Consider the following 21,392-nt stretch of genomic DNA (forward strand, 5'->3'; position numbering starts at 1 on the left):
AGGTCTTGGTGCTTGGCTTGAAGTGCCCTCTTTTGTTTTGTTTTTTCTTTGGCTATAGGAAAAGAGAAGAACTGGAGGAAGGCGTCCTTCCCTGCATTTTTTATATCCCCATCATTGATCAGGGAGCTGAGCCAATTCCCTTCTAATGGCCTGTTGAATTGTTTTCAATAAAGCCTTATCCTGGGGAGGGGAGGGCTGTTGTTCAGCTGAATGTCCTATGTGGGAGGAGGGGGCACCTAGGGGTTGCTGTGCCTTCATGGAAAAGACTGTGTTTGCAAAATGCAGGCCGCACAATCCTGGAAAACGGAAACTGGTTTTTGGCAGGAAAACAATGGGCGTGTCCCAGCTTCCTCCAGCTCCCAGGGCCCCAAAGCATGCTTACGTGCGCAAACTCCTCTGAATTTATGTCTGGGTTGGCCTCTTCTGAGGCAGGAACTATGGAGAGGGCGCATGATCCCACATCATCTAGTTCCACAAGGGCTCCTTCCGATCTGCCTGTATTTGCGGAGCTTGGATGCTACTGGCCCTCTTGTAAACTTCTCACTATCAGAGCCAGGAGTGATCCTCAGCTCCTCAAGTTCAAGCGGGGGTGGTGCCTTACGATCTGGATTCCAGATGACTTTGATATGCCCTACCAAAGGCGCCCTTCCCTTTTCTTACTAGGTCTGGCGCTCTTCTTGGTAGGTGATGCCATCTTGTGGTGAAAAGGCAGAAGAGCCAGAGAAAGGTCAGCAAAAACTTTTCTGTTTGTTTTCAAAAGAGAGAAAAGACTAAACTAGAAAAAGAGAAAAGTTGTTAAGAGACAGAGCTGAGGAGAGATAAGAACAAGCTCTGTCCCGGGCAAGGGCAAAGAATGAACTGGCTGGGAGGAGCCAAAGAGGCAAAGACCAATGCAATAAGCTTGGTCATATGTTCCTTGCCTGTCCTGGGCAGTGGGAGGAGTTAACCCATGATGGATGTCTCCTGCACACCACATGGGAAGGACAGAGATTGTTACTGTTGTTCAGTTGTTAAGTCATGTCTGACTGTTCGAGACCCCATGGACCATAGCACGCCAGGCCTTCCTGTCCTCCGCTCTCTCCCGGCGTGTGCTCAAGTTCATATTCATTGCATCGGTGATGCTATCTTGCCATCTCATCCTCCGCCAACCCCTTCTCCTTTTGCCTTCAATCTTTCCCAGCATCAGGGTCTTTTCCAGGGAGTTTTCTCTTCACATTAGGTGGCCAAAATATTTGAGCTTCAGCTTCAGTGTCTGTCCTTCCAATGAGCACTCAGGGTTGATTTCCTTTGGGATTGACTGATTTGACCTCCTTGCAGTCCAGGGGACTCATAAAGAGTCTTCTCCAGCACCACAGTTTGAAAGCATCGATTCTTCTGCGCTCAGTCTTTCTTATAGTCCAGCTCTCACAGCCATACATTACTACTGGGAAAACCATAGCTTTGATTAGACGAACCTTTGTCGGTAAGATGATGTCTCTGCTTACTATGCTGTCTAGGTGTGCCATAGCTTTCCTCCCAAGGAGCAAGCATCTTTTAATTTCATGGCTACAGTCACCGTCTGCCGTGATCTTGGAGCCCAAGAAAATAAAATCTGTCACTGCTGCCATTTCTTCCCCTTCTGTATGCCAGGAAGTGATGGGGCCAGATGCCATGATCTTCGTTTTTTTAATGTGGAATTTCAAACCAGCTTTTGCACTCTCCTCTTTCACCCTCAACAAGAGGCTCTTTAGATCCTCTTCGCTTTCTGACATTCGGGTGGTATCGTCTGCATATCTGAAGTTGTTGATAATTCTCCCAGCAATCTTAATTCCGACCTGTGTTCATCCAACCCGGCGTTTCTCATGATGTACTCTGCATATAAATTAAATAAGCAGGGCGACAATATGCAGCCTTGTCATACTCCTTTACCAATTTTGAACCAATCGGTTGTTCCATGTCTGGTTCTTACTGTTGCTTCTTGACCCTCGTACAGGTTTCTCAGGAGACAGGTAAGGTGGTCTGGTACTCCCATCTCTTTCAGAATTTGCCACAGTTTGTTGTGATCCACACAATCAAAGGCTTTAGCGTAGTCAATGAAGCAGAAATAGACGTTTTTCTGGAATTCTCTTGCCTTCTCCACGATCCAGCGAATGTTGGCGATTTTATCTCTAGTTCCTCGGCCTCTTCGAAACCCAGCTTGTACTTCCGGTAGTTCTCGGTTCACATACTGCTGAAGCCTAGCCTGTAGGATTTTGAGCATAACTTTGCTGGCATGTGAAATGAGCACAGTTGTACGGTAGTTTGAACACTCTTTGGCATGGCCCTTCTTTGGAACTGGAATGTAAACTGACCTTTTCCAGTCTTGTGGCCGCTGCTGAGTGTTCCAAATTTGTTGGCATATTGAGTGCAGCACTTTAACAGCATCATCTTTTAGGATTTTAAAGAGCTCAGCTGGAATACTGTCATCTCTGCTAGCTTTGTTGTTAGTAATGCTTCCTAAGGCCCGCTTGACTTTACTCTCTAGGATGTCCGGCTCAAGTTCAGTGACTGCACTATCATGGCTATCAGGGACACTAAGATCTTTCCTGTATAGTTCTTCTGTGCATTCTTTCCACCTCTTCTTAATCTCATCTGCTTCTGTTAGGTCCCTGCCTTCTTTGTCCTTTATCATGCCCGTCTTTGCACAAAACGTTCCCTTGAGATCTCCAATTTTCTTGAAGAGATCTCTAGTCTTTCCCATTCTGTTGTTTTCCTCGATTTCTTTGCATTGTTCATTTAAGAAGGCCTTCTTGTCTCTCCTTGCTATTCTCTGGAACTCTGCATTCAGTTGGATATATCTTCCCCTTTCTCCCTTGCTTTTCGCTTCCCTTCTTTCCTCAGCTACTTGTAAAGCCTCATCAGACAGCCACTTGGCTTTCTTGCATTTCTTTTTCTTTGGGATGGATTTAGTCGCTGCCTCCTGAACAATGTTACGGACCTCCGTCCATAGTTCCTCAAGCACTCTGTCTATCAGGTCTAATCCCTTAAATCTATTCCTCACCTCCACTGTATATTCATCAGGGATAGGATTTAGTCATACCTGAATGGTTTAGTGGTTTTCCCTACATTCTTCAATTTCAGCCGAAATTTTGCGGTAAGAAGCTCATGATCTGAGCCACAGTCAGCTCCAGGTCTTGTTTTTACTGACTGTATAGAGCTTCTCCATCTTTGGCTGCAAAGGACATAATCAATCTGATTTCGATATTGACCATCTGGTGATGTCCATGTGTAGAGTCGCCTCTTGTGCTGTTGGAAAAGAGTGTTTGCTATGATCAGCATGTTCTCTTGGCAAAGCTCTATTAGCCTTTGTCCTGCTTCATTTTGTACACCAAGGCCATGCTTGCCGGTTATCCCGGTGATTTCTTGACTTCCTACTTTAGCATTCCAATCCCCTATGATGAAAAGGACATCTTTTTTTGGTGTTAGTTCTAGAAGGTGTTGTTGGTCTTCATAGAACCGATCAACCTCAGCTTCTTCGGCATCAGTGGTTGGGGCATAGACTTGAATTACTGTGATGTTGAATGGTTTGCCTTGGATTCGTACTGAGATCATTCTATCGTTTTTGAGATTGTACCCGAGTACTGCTTTTCCTACCCTTTTGTTGACTATGAGTGCTACTCCATTTCTTCTAAGGGATTCTTGCCCACAGTAGTAGATATGATGGTCACCTGAATTAAATTTGCCCATGCCTGTCCATTTTAGTTCGCTGATTCCCAAGATGTCGATGTTCAATCTTGCCATCTCATGTTTGACCACCTCCAGCTTACCTTGATTCATTGATCTGACATTCCAGGTTCCTAAACAATATTGTTCTTTACAACATCGGATTTTCTTTTCACCACCAGACACATCCACAGCTGAGTGTCCATTCGGCTTTGGCCCAGCCGCTTCACTCTTTCTGGCGCTACTTGGAAATACTCTCTGCTCTTCCCCAGTAGTATATTGGACACCTTCCGACCTGAGGGGCTCATCTTCCGGCGTCATATCTTTTAGCCTTGTGATACGTTCCATGGGGTTTTCTTGGCAAGAATACTGGAGTGGGTTTCCATTTCCTTCTCCAGTGGACCACATTTTGTCACAACTTTCTGTCATGACCTGTCTGTCTTGGGTGGCCCTGCACAGCATAGCTTATGGCTTCACTGAGTTATGCAAGCCCCTTTGCCATAACAAGGCAATGATCCATGAAGGGGAGGACAGAGATAGGGAAATATAATAAGAAAGGGCTAATAAAGGGAACTTCAAATAAGCTTCACAGCGTTTTTGATCAGGACAAACTGTACGGTATGGAAGGGAGACAGAACTTTAAGAAGCCTTGTCAAGATGCTAAAGGAGTTGCTGAGTCTGTATCCCTGAATTCTCCCAGTTGTCACTGAAGCATTGTGACCTGGCAATTTAAGATGATGAGAACCAACAAGCAAGGATGGGAGATGAATTTCACATATTGATTTTAACGAGGTTTCTTCCACCTGGTCCCCTCCTCCATATGTGTTTGACTACGGCCCACATCGTCACCAGCCCTCATGGCCATGCTCGGAGGGGGCAACAGAGCTGCAGTTAAACACATCTGGAGGGGACCAGGCCAGGGAAGGCTGTTAAAGCTAATTTTGATTGCAGGCTTCTTGTCAATGTTAATTTGCAAAAGATAATTCCTTTCACCTACACTCCTTTTCTAAAGTATGGCCCTGTCTTTTTGGGACTCAAATGCTGTATCCTTTCATGTATAAAGAACAAGACTCTGAGATCCCAGTTTAAAAGAATTCCTTATATTGATGAAGATGCACAACTCTTAGTCTGTTGTCAAATGTCAATCTGTGGGTTCCTTAATGATAAAAGTATGAGGGAGGTACCAATCCTCTCGCTAGAGCATGGGGAATCAAGTTTTGAATGGTGAGATACTCAGAACCTCTTTATTTACAGGGAAAAAACAAAATGGCTGTCAGAAATTTTAAAAAATTCATTAATTGTTGCTGGAAAATAGTTATTGCAGCCTATTCTTGTTATTCTTTGCATTGTAAATTGTTTGATCTCCACAATTGAGATTTTTACCTACTCTGACATTGTTTATTCATATTTTCCCTCCTTTCCTTGATGAGAGCATTTCTCAGATTCTGATTATTTTTTCTTCCTTCCTTTGAGGCCGTTTTTAACCGCTCAGATGCTTGTCTTTCTGCTTTATTCTCTAATCAGAGATTTATGTGGTTACATTTATCAGGCTTTAACTTGTTATTCAAATGGTCCTCTAAGCCAGTGGTCTCCAAAGTGGGGTGTGTGCACCCCAGGGGGCACGCAAGACGATCCATTCGGGAGTGTGAGCCGCCTGATAATTGAGCAGCCTCCTGCTGCCCCAACGAGCTGCCATCGTCGCAGTGATGGTGGCAGCGGAGGCAGCAGGATGGGACAGGAGCCGAGAGGGAAGCTCCATGGCATTTCTTTCTCAGCTCCAGTTCTATCCTGCCTCTGCCGCAGCCATGGAGAACAACTGCGCCAGTCTCTGCCAGGCACAGCAGAGGAAAGCAAAGTTACTTGCTCGGCCGCAACCCCAGAGCACTTAATCTATCCCTTCAAGGTAAAGGTGATGTTTTAACAATGAGTGAGAAAGTAACTGCTTTTCAAAAGAAACTCATGCTATGGAGAGAGCTTTTTGAAAACGGATGTTTGGAAATGTTTCCACTGGTATGTGATTTTGTTGCCAAAAACTATGTAAGTATATCTATCACCTATAAACATTCTCATATCTGCACATTTTAAAAACTTGAGAAACAGAATTTTCTAACCTGTGTAAAAATCTTCCAAACAAAGAGTTTCAGTGGGTTTTGAACCCATTTGTTAAAAATATAAAAATGCAACACCTTCCGATTAGTTCACAAGAACTGATTGACATCAGGGAAGATGGAAATTTACTACCTGGATTTCAACAAAAACCTTTGCATAATTGGTGGATGGAATTGAAAAATGAGTATTATGATTTAGTAGGTGCAGCCAAAGATGCTCTTATTCCAATTGGATCTACATATCTTTGTGAGATGTCTTTTTCAGCTATGACAGCCATTAAAACCAAGTATCGAAATAAACTGAACTTAGAACCAGACCTTCAAATCGCTGTATCACAAAGTGTTAAACCAAAATTTTGAAAAATAATGAAGCATATTCAGTCACACTGCTCTCACTAAAATTGTTATTTTTGTACCATTTTTGTACCATTAATAAATAAAATAAATGATTTTTAAACATTTTATTTCATCTTTATCTCATCCTTTTTTAATTTCCATTTTTGTGTATGTTTTACAATGTACATATTACTACACTAGTACATGTGTATCATTTATAAATAAATATACACATATTGGGGGTACATGCTCAAAAATGTTTTACTGATAGGGGTGCACAATCAAAAAGGTTTGGAGACCACTGCTCTAAGCAATCACACATACAGTTTCTGCACTTGTGCAGACAAGCTACATAACTCTTGGGGAAACTTACTACCCTAAGGAAATGTTGTCCTACCACATCATTTCCATATAACCAATGTACAAGGCCAATCTTTCTGACAACCTCAGCTGAACTAATTTTCCATCAGCAGGGATAAATGACTGACTGCACTGCTCACCTGAAGAACAATTACAGCTAAGCACAACTCTCTTCCCTTCTTTGTAGTTGCTGTGCAGTCCAACAGATGGGATATAGGTCTATAAGTTATCTTAACTGGAAGCTTATACAGGAACATGTCATGTCTGACCATGCACCTTTTTAATTCCATATTAAGGCAGTGGCTGTTGACTATGTGGCTATTGCAACGTCCCTGCCCCTGAACTCTGAATACCTCAGAGTCAAGGTCACAATCAGGGACTCCAGGTTTTGAACCAGGAGCCTCCTAGCCTGAGCTTGAGAACTCGGGCTTTTCTACATTAAGCAAAAATCCCGCATCCTTACCAGGGCTTTCTTCTTCCAAAGTCTCTCCAGATTTACGATGGACTCCTTTAGATGGCGAACACCTGATTTGGAATTGAAAACTTCTCTTCTCGGCAATTCTCTGTACGTTCAATAACACAGCACCATCTAGTGCTGAATTATAGCTCTACGCCAGCTTTACACGATGCCGATATTTGTGCCATTTCCTTTTATTACAGCTTATCTCAGATCTTTTTGAAAGCAGGATAAGGGGGGGGGAATAAAGAGGGGACCGGGCAGGAGACATCCTGGAGGTTGACAATGTCATGTAAAGGCCCCACAAACTTCCGTGTGACCAATCACGAGTGTGCAATAAATAGCTCATGCAGAGAAGCTCCTAACCAAGGGAACTGAGACTGTGTGCTCAGGCTTCCGAGCCATCTTCAGACAGAAAATGAAAGTAAGGCTAGGCAACATCAGCCTCTGCAACTGGCAGGCAGCCTCTGGATTGATATGATAAATACTAAAAACCTGGACTTTTGCCCTTCCCTAGTCAACTAGGCAACACCTTCCATCTCTTCCACTTCAGGTTCCAACTTTGCCAGCTTCCAGAAACTGCATGTTTCCTCCAGAACTTTGGGCTGTAGAACATATAACCACCCATGCCCCAGCCCAATCTTCTTAGTCACAGACAGCTGTAGAGGAACAAATATCATTCCTAGCCAAGTGCTCCTCTTTCTCCCATTACTATAGTGTGTTTATGACATCCACAGAGACTAGTATTCAAGGTTATTTAAATCCTTGATTTAAATCATCAAGAGATACCCCTGATTTAAAACAAATATGCTACTGTTGGTTCTTCACATATTTCTTAATCAATGGTGTAAATATGATTAATAAAACATGTAAACTAACAATTCAATACAGCATTTTATGACATCAAGGAAGGTATAGTTAATGTTTTTCCCTGACGACTTGATTTTTATTAATTTAGGTAATAGTACATAATATTCATTATCTGTCTCAAGCTGCAGATTCAGTGGCAGCACATTAGGAATTGTACAACCAAATCACACACAAACACAACAGCCCTTTTTCTTTCTAGCCACTCCACTTCCTACTTTGCCTTCAGTGATGCTTTCTTATGTTCATAAAAAATGTCCAAAATCCATTATCACTATAATACCTTCATTAAGCTAACTCAATCATCACAAAATATTATGCAAGCTTTCAAGCTCTCCAGAACTTTTCATCAGACAACATGGTAAACAAAGTCCAAGGGGTACAAGTGCTTCATGTTCAAGCCATACAGTTTGCATTTGGTTACAGTGGGAGGAAGCTACAGACATTCAAATTAGGCTCTACCAAGTACAAAGATAGCTTCAGGTTGTACCTGGGACCCTCCCAAAGGCTGTGATGAAGAATCAGTGCTTGAAGCTCCATTTTTTAAAACAGTATCATTCAGCTGTTTCTCAAAAATTATTCTTCATCCTTACACAAAACACAGGTCCTTCTGTAGTGGAGACAGAAGTAGAGAAACTCAACAGTTGTTTTATGAACATCTTGCCAGGTGAAGAGCTCTGGAGAACTCAGAAGCTTACATTGGGGGGGGGGGTAACATCTGAGTTGGCCTAATAAATGTATTATGGTGATAAGGATTTTGGACATTCTCTTTTGGACAACGAAGTTACCTACGCTTTGTTTGCCTTTCCAATATGGTCTCCCTAAATTAACTAACTCCTCTACCTTGCTTGGCCCAGCTCCACCACCACATAACCACAGAACAACTATCCTACCCAGCCTGTGTCTTTAGTCAGAGAAACAGAAACTGAAAACCCAGAAGTTTCGAGAACCAAGATCCATTTTTGTGAAATGAAAAACTGAAATGAAAGTCCATGTTGATTGGTAGGCAACTTCATTTGGATATGACTATAAGCGTAAGTTTAGCATATTTGTGATGAGACTTTATAATTATGCTACTTTTAAACATTTAAAGAATTGAAAGATCTAATTTTAAAATTGTAATTTTTGATTTAAAAATCATTGTTTTTTATCCACCCTGCTAATACTATTCTTGAATAGGGGATTGAACTAGTTGATTATCTGTGTTTAGAATAGTCACAAGCAAAGTCTTCAAAATCAAGTGACCACTACTGTAGTTACCATTATGCCCAAGAAGCAGATCTGCTGTAGTTGTACCATTGTGACTATACGCCCGGTTCGTATCTAAGGCTGCCCAAGTGGGAGCAGCTCAGCAAACCATACATCATTTTTTTTCTTCAGTTCTTTCTCTGGCTTATTGGGGAAGAGACAAGCCAGTGTTCCAGGTTTGCAGGTCCAGTAAACAAACCGCAGAAGGTCCATGGTTTGTTGAGCCACTCCTGCAGCTTGTAAATGGCACGCCAGGATTTCTGCAGAACACTGGCTTACTGTAATGTCCAAAACTGTCCTATATATCATGGTGCAAACACCTGGTGGCTGCAAACAAAGACACAGTGAAACATCAGTGGATGCAACAAAGACTCTAAACCCATCCACATCTAGTGTAGCTTTTATGAAAGAAATTCATATGATGGGCTCTAGCTTAAACCTTGTCTATGACGAACAACCCAAACTCCGAAAACATTTTTTACATAAATACAATGTATTTATTTACCTTAGTAATTCCCTACTACCTTTCTAACATAGATCACCCAGGGTAGCTTGCAATTATAAACACTATTAATAACAAAACCTGACGTAACAGCCACACACACAAATTACAGAAACAAAATTTATTCCAAAATGGGAACAAATCCTCCGTAAGTAACAAATAACAGAATAAAAAGGATGAATATGACAATTAAAACATGGATAAAACTAGAGATGCACAATTTCCAGAACTATTGAAGGTGTGGGGGAAAACCCGTTTTGTTCCCATTTTCCCCCTGAGGGAAAACAGAAATTTTGGGGAATTGGGGGGGGGGTGCAATTTTTTAGCTCTCTTTAAAGATCTAAGGTCACTTTGTCAGCTTTAGGAACATGAAATATATTATGTATAAATTGGCTTGCTCATAAAAATTATCATTAAAATTTAAAACACATTTAAAAGTAAACTCAGTAAATTTTTAATGATTGTCTGAATAAACTATACTTTTAAATTTAAAATACCAAAACATGATAATGTTATGAGCAAGCCAAGTTATACATAATACAGTTTAGTTTCTTCTTTTATGTCTGACCAGAGAGAATTTCAGCAAGTAGTGCATCAAACATCTGAATCATCCCAGAAGCCAGAAGAAGGAGGAAGAGCTGGAGGCACAGGAAGAGCTGTTACAACATCTGCTACTGTTTGTGAGGAATTGGTTGAGATAGAGTTTAGGGAAATCTGGTCTACAGGACCAGAGCTTTTGAGAAGCTTGTTAGATGGAGAAGGCTCTCATACCTATTTGGAATGGTAACCAGGCATATTTCGTTTAAGATCCTTTAAACAATCTCAACCTATTATTTGAAGAATGACATTTCATTCCCTTTTGTAAATAAGTCCCATTAATAAACAGATTAATTTTTGTTCATTTTAAACGGTCTCTACTGGTAGTGTCAATCCCACAGGAACCAGGCTGCTGAGTTCCTTTTAGGCATAAGAGGATTTATTTTGGTGACAGTGGTTAAATATTTTACTACGGAGGCAGCATTCCCTAATTTTTATTAAAAACTGCTGCAATGAGTTCCACAAAGCCAAGTCTCAACTTTTTTTTTTAGAAGGAACATAGGTGGGATAACGCACACAGGCCCAGTTCACGCTAGCCTTTGATGAGTGACTAGCCATGAAGGGTGGGGTGTTTTGCAAACAACCCACCCTGCATGGGTAGTGCACCCACCAGACAATTGGGCAAACAAGCCACTGTGTGTGGCTTATTTGCCCCCTTGTCTCTCCTCCCTCCCCCTCGGTCCTCCACCCGGAATCTTAGGGGACCTGGTGGCAGACCTATCTTGTCTGCAGCCAAGTCCACCCTCCCAGCTCCAATGATGATCTTGCTTGACCGCAGTCGGAGCCCTTTTTAAAAAATTTCCTGATCCCATTTTTGTGCAAAAACATGTAGAAACATTTTCCGGGTCCATTCCCCATGCCCAGGGAATATGCACAAATGAGGGGTTTTTTTAAGCCTTCAGTTTTCTGCAGATGCTCACGTGCCCAACAGCGGGAAACCGAAGGATACTGGCCTGCCCGTCCTGTACCCCTGTATGTTGCATTTGCCAAACATACAGGGATGCAGGGGCAAACTTGTATCAAGTCCCCTTCCCCATAAAGATCCCTCCAGCCGCCTCAGTTTTGAGAGCTGTCAAAACAGAGGGGTCGAGAGTGATCTTTAGGGTACTTTTAAATTCCTATAGGTTTCTACAAGAATCTAAAGGCACCTCGTGCTAAAAATCGGGGTGGGAAAGATACAACCCCCGCCAGGACTGTGTTGCTCCAACAGCCCTTGGCAGGGGTTGGATTTCACCCCACCCCCTCTGATTCTCAGCAACCAGGCCCATGGTGGAGAATTGGATCCCCCCATCCAATTTTCAGGATGGGGCACTTTTTAATTTTCCCGGCCCTCTTTGTGCACAAAACAGGGCCAGGGAAATTTTTTAAAAGGGCTCTGACCACAATCAAGATTGCAATTAGAGCCAGGATGGGGACGTGACAGCCCCTCCAAGGTGTGATTTGGGAACCATTGGAGGAGCTGTCACTGGCAAGGGGAAAGGGGCATGGGTAGTGGCTGCGATCGTGGATGGCAGAGCTGCCCCACTTGGCAAGAGCAGCAGGGGTTTCTGCCGCTCTTGTCAAGCGGCTCACTGTCCTTTACATACGAGTTGGCATGTCTGGGTTCACAACAACCCATCGTGGATAAAACAACCCCTACTGCAGATTGTTAGTTATCAGGGTGGGTTGTTTGAGAAAAACAACCCGCCTATATGGGTTAGCATGTCATATGAACCCAGTCACATTGTTCAATTGCATGCAGTGGCAGCTATAACTTCTACCCAGAACAAGGTCAGAAACATGGGACTCTAGAACAAAACCCAATCAGGAATGTACATTTTTCTTCACATATTATATAATATGGTGACTCTAGTCACATGTTGGAGCGGTGACCATGACATGGAGCTTCTCTAAATGTCAATCAAATGTAAAAGATACATTAGATCAAAGGGCCGGATCCAACGGGGGCCTTCTGTGTGCAGCCAGCCCCCACTGGTCCCAGTGTGCACATGGCTCCTACTGCTGGCGGCCAAGATGTAGCACTTCCAAGGGCAAGCCCCAAACAAGCAGAAATGCTCATTTCTGGAAGGGGCTGGCCTCGTGCAGTAGACCTCTGTTGGATCCTATCCAATAATGTTAATAAGAAATGGAAGAAATAACTATGCCGAGAATCATACAGAAAGAATCACAGAATAGCAGGGCTGGAAGGGGCCTACAAGGCCATCGAGGATTAAAGAAACACATTTTTCCTTATGGCTTCAACATTTCCAGAAATATCTAGTCTTACATAAAATTCTTCCTATTCCATAGGTTTTAGAAATAATTTTGCGGGGAGTAAAGGCTGGGTAGCAATATATGAAACCTTGTCTTAAACATTTTATTCATCATTCTAAAAAAAATTTCATAATCCAAAGTTGTTCATTTTTTCAGAAAAAGCAAAACAGTTCCTTGGGGAAAAAACCATTTCCGCCCTAATTTTTCTGTTTTTCCCCCAGGGCTTCCCATTTGCAGATAAAACCAGAACAGACTAAAAGCCAGACCTGAAATTCAAAGGCCCGGCGGAATAGGAAGGTTTAACAAGACTCAATGCCAAGAAGGTCTTTCTAGGGAGGACAATCCAAAATTGTGGTGCATCATAGAGAAAATCCTGCCCCCCTATACAGCCACAGATTTTATTTCCTCCAAAGGCGGGAAGCCACTACAACAATTCACACTGGAAAACTCTGAAGTACAAATAAGAGTCCAAAGGCTGAAGTAGTGCTCTATCTCTACTATAAACCTTAGAAACAGTCTGGATACAATTGAAATGGGAAAGTAAAGACCAATGCCATGAACAGGAAAAGGTGTCTAAAAATGGCATGATTGCTGCTATGGAGATCATGTGAAACTTCTCAGTACTTGCTTGTTTATCACCTCAGATCCATAGTACATTGCAAAATAAACAGTTATGTTTTGTTGCATATCTACTGTACCTTTATCAGGAGTTCTTTTAGGAATGGTAAAATGTTTTAAACTATTTTGTTCTGGCAAAAATAATCCCTTTGTATTCGATACTATGTTTTTCCGTATTGCTTCCATCTTTGGTTCCATTTCTATTTTGTCTTCAACCTAAATCAGGAATGAAAGGCAGAATGTTATGTCTACCTCTGCTCAACCACTTTGTTGTTTTTGAATTTTGAAACACCTTTGCCAGTTCTGCTTGCCCGTTTTATCCTCCTCCTGCACTGGAGGAGGATACATTTTAAACTGACTCTAAAGCATATACATGAAAACATTTAATATATTATGCAAATTTCCCAAAACTACTTTTATTCTTGCATTTTTTTATCTGAACTATCAGATTTCAAAACTGTAGCTTTAAAATAAAATAACCATCAACTAAATCCTACTCTTAGACTTATTACAGTATTAGTGTTTCAGTAGCAACTCTATATTAAGTTTAACAGGTCTGAACTTCTGTAGGATCTTTAAAGCAGGAACTTCTTCAGCTAAAGAATTTGTAGCTGGCTGTTGTTTATGAACCAGTCACCAGGGGGAGATACAATACACATTGCCCAATCAGAAGACAAAATATCTTCTTGCAGTCTATCCCTTCAGAGGAGTGCTCCTGTTCAGTATTTCAGCCAGCCTCCAACAAGAGCTTTGTAGTCATGTTTAGGCCTCAAAGGGCAAAGGGAGTTTCAGAAGCAGAGAAGGGATAAAAGATACCTTTTCCCCCCAGACCACCTTCTGCTGTGCTATATAGTGCTACAGGGCTTCAAGACCCAAACCGTATAATGTATAGCTATATAGCTGGGGGGGACGGGACAATTCTGGACACCGATCATCCCTGCAGAGTGTGCAATTTCAGTTTTTTAAACCACACAGCAGGAATCCTCCCCAACCCTAATCATCCCCTCCAGGATACTTATCAAAAACTGTCAGGAGCCTGAACAGATTAATTCTCCCTCTTCCTAATGCCCTCTATGTTCCTTTCAAGAAAGGGTGTTTTAAGTGACATATAACTTCTGTGTCTCAACTGTTCACAACCATGCACTTAGAATCATAGAATAGTAGGGTTGGAAGGGAACTATAAGACCATCGAGTCCAACCCCCTGCTCAATGCAGGAATCCCAAGTCAGAGCATCCCTGACAGATGGCTGTCCAGCCTCATCTTGAATGCCTCCAGTGTGAGAGAGCCCACTACCTCCCTAGGTAATTGGTTCCATTGTTGTATTGCTCTAACAGTCAGGAAGTTTCTCCTGATGTTCAGCTGGAATCTGGCTTCCTGTAACCTGCCTTCTGGGATGATCGAGAAGAGATCCTGCCCTTCCTCCCTGTGATAACCTTTCAAGTACTTGAAGAGCGCTATCATATCTCCCCTCAGTCTTCTCAAGGCTAAACATGCCCAGTTCTTTCAGTCTCTCTTCATAGGGCTTTGTTTCCAGTCCCCTGATCACCCTCATTGCCCTCCTCTGAACCCTCTCCAGCTTGTCTGCATTAAAGTGCAGTGCCCAGAACTGGACACAGTACTCCGGATGAGGCCTAACCAGTGTTGAGTAGAGGGGAACTAGTACTTCCCGGGATTCGGAAGCTATGCTTCTATTAATGCAACCCAAACTAGCATTTGCCTTTTTTGCAGCCACATCACATTGTTGGCTCATATTCAGCTTACTTAATTGATAGACCCACGCAGTCTGCCTGATATCTGGGTTTTAGACCTTTTTCTCTAGGCTCAGTTGCCACCAGCATTCTTTAAGCTCACAGGTTCTTGCCAGGCAGTTTTTTTTTAAAAAAACTTTTTCTTTTAAAGTTTACTAACTTCTATACTTCTCCATACTTAAAATGGAGTGTTTGGATGATCATGAGGGTAAAAGAAGCCATCATGGTTTCTCCCTCCACCCCTGCCCATTGTTTGTATTGGTTACCTGCACTGCAGCACCGGTTGCCGTGTTGTCCGAACCTGGCGAAACCCATGGCGGGGATGGCTTTGTACCCTCCCTATAACCCCTACCGCAAGTCATGGGTTGTAGGGTAGATACGAAACCACACCCGGGGTTCGGACAACATGGCAACCTGCACTGCAGTGCAGGTAATTATATGAATGACACACACATGCGCAGCTCTCAAAAAGGTGTGGGGGGAAGCCATGATGGCTTCTTTGGCCCCCTTGACAAGAGACCCCAGAGTACGCAGTTCTTCACATATTTCTTAATCAATGGTGTAAATATGAAAATCTCTACTTTATTTTTTGGCAGCCCTGTTGCGCTTCCAAATTTGTTGTGCTTCCAGCCACCTGAATTTGCTATCAGAGAGAAAGATACCCTGCTAATATTATTAGCTAAAAGCTAGAACAGCTTTTGCAAATAGTAAAAACAATAAAGCATAGAAATCGATATATAATATATTACAGAACAGCAATGAAAAAAACAGAAGGATTAAAAGATCAAAACTGCCTAGGGCTGCCATCAAAGAGATATCAAACTCAGTAGCCACGTTCACATGTCATAATAATTTAAAGAATTCTGGTTTATTGTGAAAGAGCATGCATGCTGGTGTAGGCTGCTAAACCAATCACATAATTTCTGTCCACGGTTTATCATAACGTGTGAACTGGTTACTCTGGCTTATCTCTCCCCAGACAAGCCAGAGTCATAAGCCAAGAACCATGGTTTAGGTTTTTTTTAACTGGTCCTGCTCGCAGGAGGAGCCATTAAGCAGCATGCAGCAGCACACACTGGCTTGTCCACAATAAGCCAGAATTCTTTACAATTCTGACTTGAATTCTGGCTTATTGTGTCATGCAAATGCGGCCAGTGTTAGGCAAGTCTCTCTGGAAGACATTCCCAAGTCAGGATACCACAACTGAAAGGGTCCCATCTCCAATCATCACCTGCCTCACGTTAAAAGACAGGAGGACTTGGAGAAGTTTCAGACAGGAAGCATGTAATCCTTAAGGTACCCAGGTCCCAAGCAGTTTAAGGCTTTGAACATCAAGACTACAATCCTAAGAACTATAAGTGCTACTATACAAGTAGAATTTCTCAGTAAACATGCGTAGGATTGCACTGTGCTCAGATATGGACCAGAAACAGTTCTTTTGTGTATTCCATATGCTTGATCCATTCAGTGATCTAGCAGCTTTATTTTAAACCAACTAAAAGTTCCAGTTTTCAAGAGCAGCCCCACATATAAAACATTATAGTAAACCAAATGGAATGTTACCCATACATAACTCATATTCTAAGTTTCTTAATACTAATTAATTACTTTAATGAGCTTCCACCGTGCATTAAAAACATGGTTTTTCAGGCAGGCATTTGGGGTGGGTTAGGGTATTTTAGAAAACGTTTTTACTGTAGAATTTTATTGTCTTAAACTGTTTTATTATATGTTGTATTATATGTTGTACATCGCCCAGAGTGGCTGGGTGACCAGCCAGATGGGCGATTAATAAATTTAATAAATAAATAAATAATATCCCTGAAAAAGATTATTTCTAACCATGATCTTAAACAGGCTCTCTCTCCTTTCACAGATTTCTTCCAGTTATTTAATATAATTTTCACAGCTTCATCAATCATTACATTTTTCATCCCCAACACTGTTCTTCAGCTTTCTTAACATGCCATCTTTCCAAACTCTCACCTAAAACCACAATGTTTATTCAGTCCACTTAAAGCAGCAGTAGGGAACATTTTTCAGCCCCAGCCTAGGGCCAAGCTGCAAAATGGGAAAGGTCTCAGGTTCCACATTCCATCTGTGAGTGGAGCCAAAGGCAGAATGAGCAAGGCCAGATGTGATTATTACCATTTTTAGCCTACTCAGAAGTAAGCAGGACAAGGCTTCTGTATGTCTACTCAGTCAGAACTAAGGACTGAATCACTCAGTGGCACTTTCAAATAGCATCCCAAATAGCAAGCATCTGCATGTCTACTCACAAGTAAGCAAGTCTCCTCCCTGCAAAATGCATACCTCAGTTCTGTGCAACAGGTCTCCTGTTTGCAAAAGGCAAACTCAAAGTCTTTGCAACAGCTCCATACTTTGCAGCATATTTAAACATGAATTGCCTTTAAATACCCTCTTTTCTCAATTCAGCAATGGGAGTTAACATCAAAAGAAGCTTGTAGGCTGGATGGGGAACCCAGAGGTTCCCCAACCCTAATTAAAATTTTATTATTGGGAGGTATGGAAATTAATCTCACTTGTGGGCATGTTGATATTTGGTACGGAAAGGTCGGAATTAGTCATTCAGCTGAAAAACTCCCCCAACCCCAATCCTACATAAGATCACATTTTAGGCTATGAAATAACATTTAAATTGCAATACAGATCAATAACTGTAACTTTATTTTTGACAAACATATTTTAAGTTATACTCTTAATAACATTTCACCACATATTACCCCAAAATGTGAAGTTTTATACCATGCAACGCAAAATATGAAAGCAAGTCCAGAAACGTATCATGTGGGGAATGATAAAAGTAGTTACTGTTATTTAAAGTAAAATTAATTATTGTTTCATGTACATGTGTGTTGGTGTGTGTGCACATGCAGCAGAGATTCAGTTAGGATTCTATTTTCAGTTTTGCCAGATGGGTTTCCCCATCTTTCCCCACTAAGAAGTGACACTAACACAGTTCCCTAAGGAATTACATGATTAGAAAGCTAGACAATCTATAAGAATTTACAGATTTTAAAAGGCAATCGTTTATGTATCTTATTTGCTGGTAAGATGAGGCATCATGCTTTTGTAAAGAAACCACCTATACTTGAAAGTGCTATTGCAAAACTGTAGCATTTTGTGCCTTCTGTGTACTTTATAACATCTTCTAAAGCAGGGTTGGGCAGAAGATATGTCTCCAGATGTTTGGGACATCAACTCCCAAAAGCCCCTCCCAGCATCTCCAATGGTCAAGTATGCTAGGAGTTGAAGCCCAAAACATCTGGAAATCTACATTCTGCCCATCCCTTTTCTAAAAGTGCTTAATTAAGATCAATTTTTTAAATTATTCCTTTTGCTACACTGATTATTTTCCTCCCTACTTATTTTCAGTACTGGCTGAACTGTTCTTAAGGGTCACAATGAAAATATACTCGCCATAAAAGCCATAATCAAGCAGAAATTCCTCTTATTTCCCTTTCTTAGCAACAAAAATCATAGTTTAGTTGAAGTAAGCCCCAATGAGTTTAATGGACCCTACTCCCACATGTATACGGAGGATTGCACTTAAGAAAATATATTTTTGTCCATCATACAGTGTTTGCTATGCAAACTAAAATAGACCACAGCACAAAATCTAAAGTAGAGGTATCTCAAGAGATCTACAGCCTGGTTCTGAACTTACTTCAGAAGTAAATTCCACTAATTTCAATAGGATTTTCCTAATGTGATCAGTGCTTCAGCATTTATTTATCTTCCGCTTACTCTGTTCTAGCAATAAGAATCCACAGTATCAGCAATGGGGAGGTGGCGGGGGGGGGGGGTTATACTTTTTTTTTCTTGATTAGAATTCTGGAAAACTTAAATGAAGCATAAACTAATGAACAGCACCAATCAGCAAAAAAAAAAATTTGAAAACAAGCCACTATACTTTACATAGGTACACACAGTCATTATGTTGAATCATTGAGAATAAAGTATCAAAAGAGGATTGACAAGGTGATCACTTTGTCCATTTCAGTGACTACCTATGCTTTCAGATTAAGGGTGCAATCCTATGCCTATTTCAACAGAAAAAAAGTCCTACAACTCCCAGCATTCCCCAGTCAGCTATACTGGCTGGGGAATGGTGGGAGCCGTAGGGCTTTTTTCCTGTCTGAACAGGCATTGGATTGCACCCTAAAGGTTTTAAAAATACTTTACCCCGAGCAAGCCAGTTACAATCCTAAACCCACTTACCAGGGAGTAAGTAAATGGGCCCTACTTCTGAATAAATATGCACGTGATTGCCCTACACAAGCTTCCTAAAGGCAATGGAGCAGTTCAGTAATAAAGCAAGGAACAAAATACATGGTGTACAACATCACATCTCCGATTAGTTACCTTAAAATCAGTTAACCACCTTGTTATATCCACCAAAGTAAATGGGTAATTTCCCCTGTCATTCAATATATCTATGGGTGAAATTTAGGTTTTAATCTGTGCACTACTGGCTGTATGTTCAGGACCAAAGGCATGCCAATTATTCCAAATTACATAATTTGAGAATACCAAAAAGTGAGCTGGTTGAAATGACCAAAACCTAACAAGATAGACAGATAGATAGATAGAGTATAGACAGAATGAAAGTAAGGGAAAACTAATGGTTGAGAGAGAATTGAGAAGGTGGGAGAAGCTAAAGAATGAGGCAAAGCAATTAAAGTGAAATTCTCCAGTTTTTTAAATGAACAAACAAGAAGCTGGACAGCCATCTATCAGGGCTGCTTTGACTTAAGATTCCTGCATTGAGCAGGGGGTTGGACTAGATGGTCTTATAGGCCCCTTCCAACCCTACTATTCTATGATTCCATAAAATCTGGCCTAACCATACTCCTGAAAAAAAATTCTCTGTCATGCAATTTCTCTAATGTCTAGAGAAAAAGATGGCTGGGTTTTGAGCCTGTTCGGAAACCTCACCTCACAAACCGTTTTCCCCAATAATCCCCGATGCACTGGACTCTCCGCAATTACTCAGCTGCTCCTACTCAGGAGCACCGTCCTTTATTCATACCTCGTATTAGTACTGAGCCCTGCCATTGACAAGAGAACCCAGGTCGAAAACTCGGGGCACACACTAAGCATCCCCTCTGCTACTCAACAACCAAAAGGGAAAAAAAGAAGAAAAAGCGGGACTGTGGCGTGAGGACCTCACACGAGAGAATCACACAAAATAGCCGGGAGTGGACTAACAACAGCAACCACCCGCTTTGGTGACATCGAGAAAGTAGAGAGGGTAGGGCAAAAATAGGGCCCGGATCTATGGGAAAGGACATAAGCAAGAGAAGATCGATTGTCGGCTTGCTTCATTCCCTTCATCGGCATAAAGCGCATTCATCGAATTTGCTCCCGCAAGTGGCTAGCGGCCACGAGTTTAGCTGGCTTTAAAATGGGGATTACGCAAATTCACGGACGACGTGAATTCTTACAGAACCACCTGCACGACCATCGTTTAGACCAGAAGGCCGGACAAGGCAAATGCAGAAGGGATTACAGGTCTTGCGCTTCAAGAGAACGCCGCTCACGGGGCACCAGGGGGGCTCTTCAGAGTAAACCTGGGGCGGGGGAGAAAGGGAAGGAAAGGGAGGCACTACTTTCCCATACCGTCGCCAAGCTACACCGACCCCGTGAGGTGAGCGCGGAGGGACACCACCTCCCCCCGCCCCACAACACAGTCTGCTGGTCACTCACTATCGGCCCCTGACCGCTTCTGTCTTCCCGACTAAAAAAAGCGTCTTCGTCTTCAGAGCGCCGCATTCTTCTTCCTCCGCCGTTTCCATCACACCCCCTCAGGTGCGGCTCTTGCCTCCCCGTTAAACCCGCACCCCTTAAAGCCTCAGCCCCGGCAAGTCCGCCCATCTGCTTGGGCTGTAGCCGCCGCCGCCCGCTGAGCTCGGGCTGCTGGCGCGCTACTACGACCATCACGGCCGCTACCGAACCCAACAGCCGCGCACGCAGCCGCCTCCTCTAGGCGCCCCCCGTCAGTCGCTCGCCACGTGCGCCGCGCGGTGAGAGGGAAGGGACCGGAGGGGCGGGGCCAAAGCACGGAGATCCCGGCGCTCGAACGGAGGAGGCGGGCAGCGGCGCCTTTCCCCGCCCGCGCTCGTCCTCCTCCATCCCCGGGGGGAGGGGCGAGCGCAACGGCAGTTGGCTCGATCCCTGCAAAACGTTCACCTCCACATTTATTTATTATATTTTTAAACAACCGTTCTTTCGGTGGATTACGAACAGTTCAAAGAATAACGTAATACGCATAGTTCAAATAATAAAATACTTGCCATCAGATAAGTCTTATATTGATCCAGAAGACGTTTTGTTTTTGAGTTCAGTATTTCCCAATTTTCCGACCTGTTCATCACCCTATTTCTCTTCATAGGTCTTTCTCTAATTTTAATAGTTATTTTGTTGTATGAATGTTCTAAACTGCTTTGGAGGCTCAGGCCAAGAAGCAGGATGCACATTCAGGGGCAATCCTATGCCTGTTTAGACAGAAAATTAATTACAAATTAGACTGCAATCGTACACCCACTTACTTGGGAGTAAGTCCCAGTGAACTCAATGTGGCTTACTTCTCAGT

The 21,392-nt window shown here is 42.4% G+C and overlaps 1 protein-coding gene across 1 annotated transcript in view; it reads right to left on the reverse strand.

Annotated features, from left to right (window-relative positions):
* Positions 1 to 20,929, reverse strand: part of TEX15 (testis expressed 15, meiosis and synapsis associated) — a 78,790-nt gene extending 57,861 nt beyond the window's left edge. The window contains exons 1-2 of the mRNA XM_084835023.1: positions 20,507 to 20,929; positions 13,108 to 13,243 (exon numbers count right to left, since the gene is read on the reverse strand). Of these exons, the coding sequence (XP_084691149.1) occupies positions 13,108 to 13,243; positions 20,507 to 20,737 (367 nt within the window). The 5' untranslated portion in view covers positions 20,738 to 20,929. The remainder of the gene's footprint in view (positions 1 to 13,107; positions 13,244 to 20,506) is intronic.
* Between the last annotated feature and the right edge of the window lie 463 nt (positions 20,930 to 21,392).

The sequence above is a fragment of the Heloderma suspectum genome, chromosome 2 (genome assembly GCF_057233095.1).
Source record: "Heloderma suspectum isolate Gila_16-S chromosome 2, 16-S_ref, whole genome shotgun sequence".
Classification (NCBI taxonomy): domain Eukaryota; kingdom Metazoa; phylum Chordata; class Lepidosauria; order Squamata; family Helodermatidae; genus Heloderma; species Heloderma suspectum.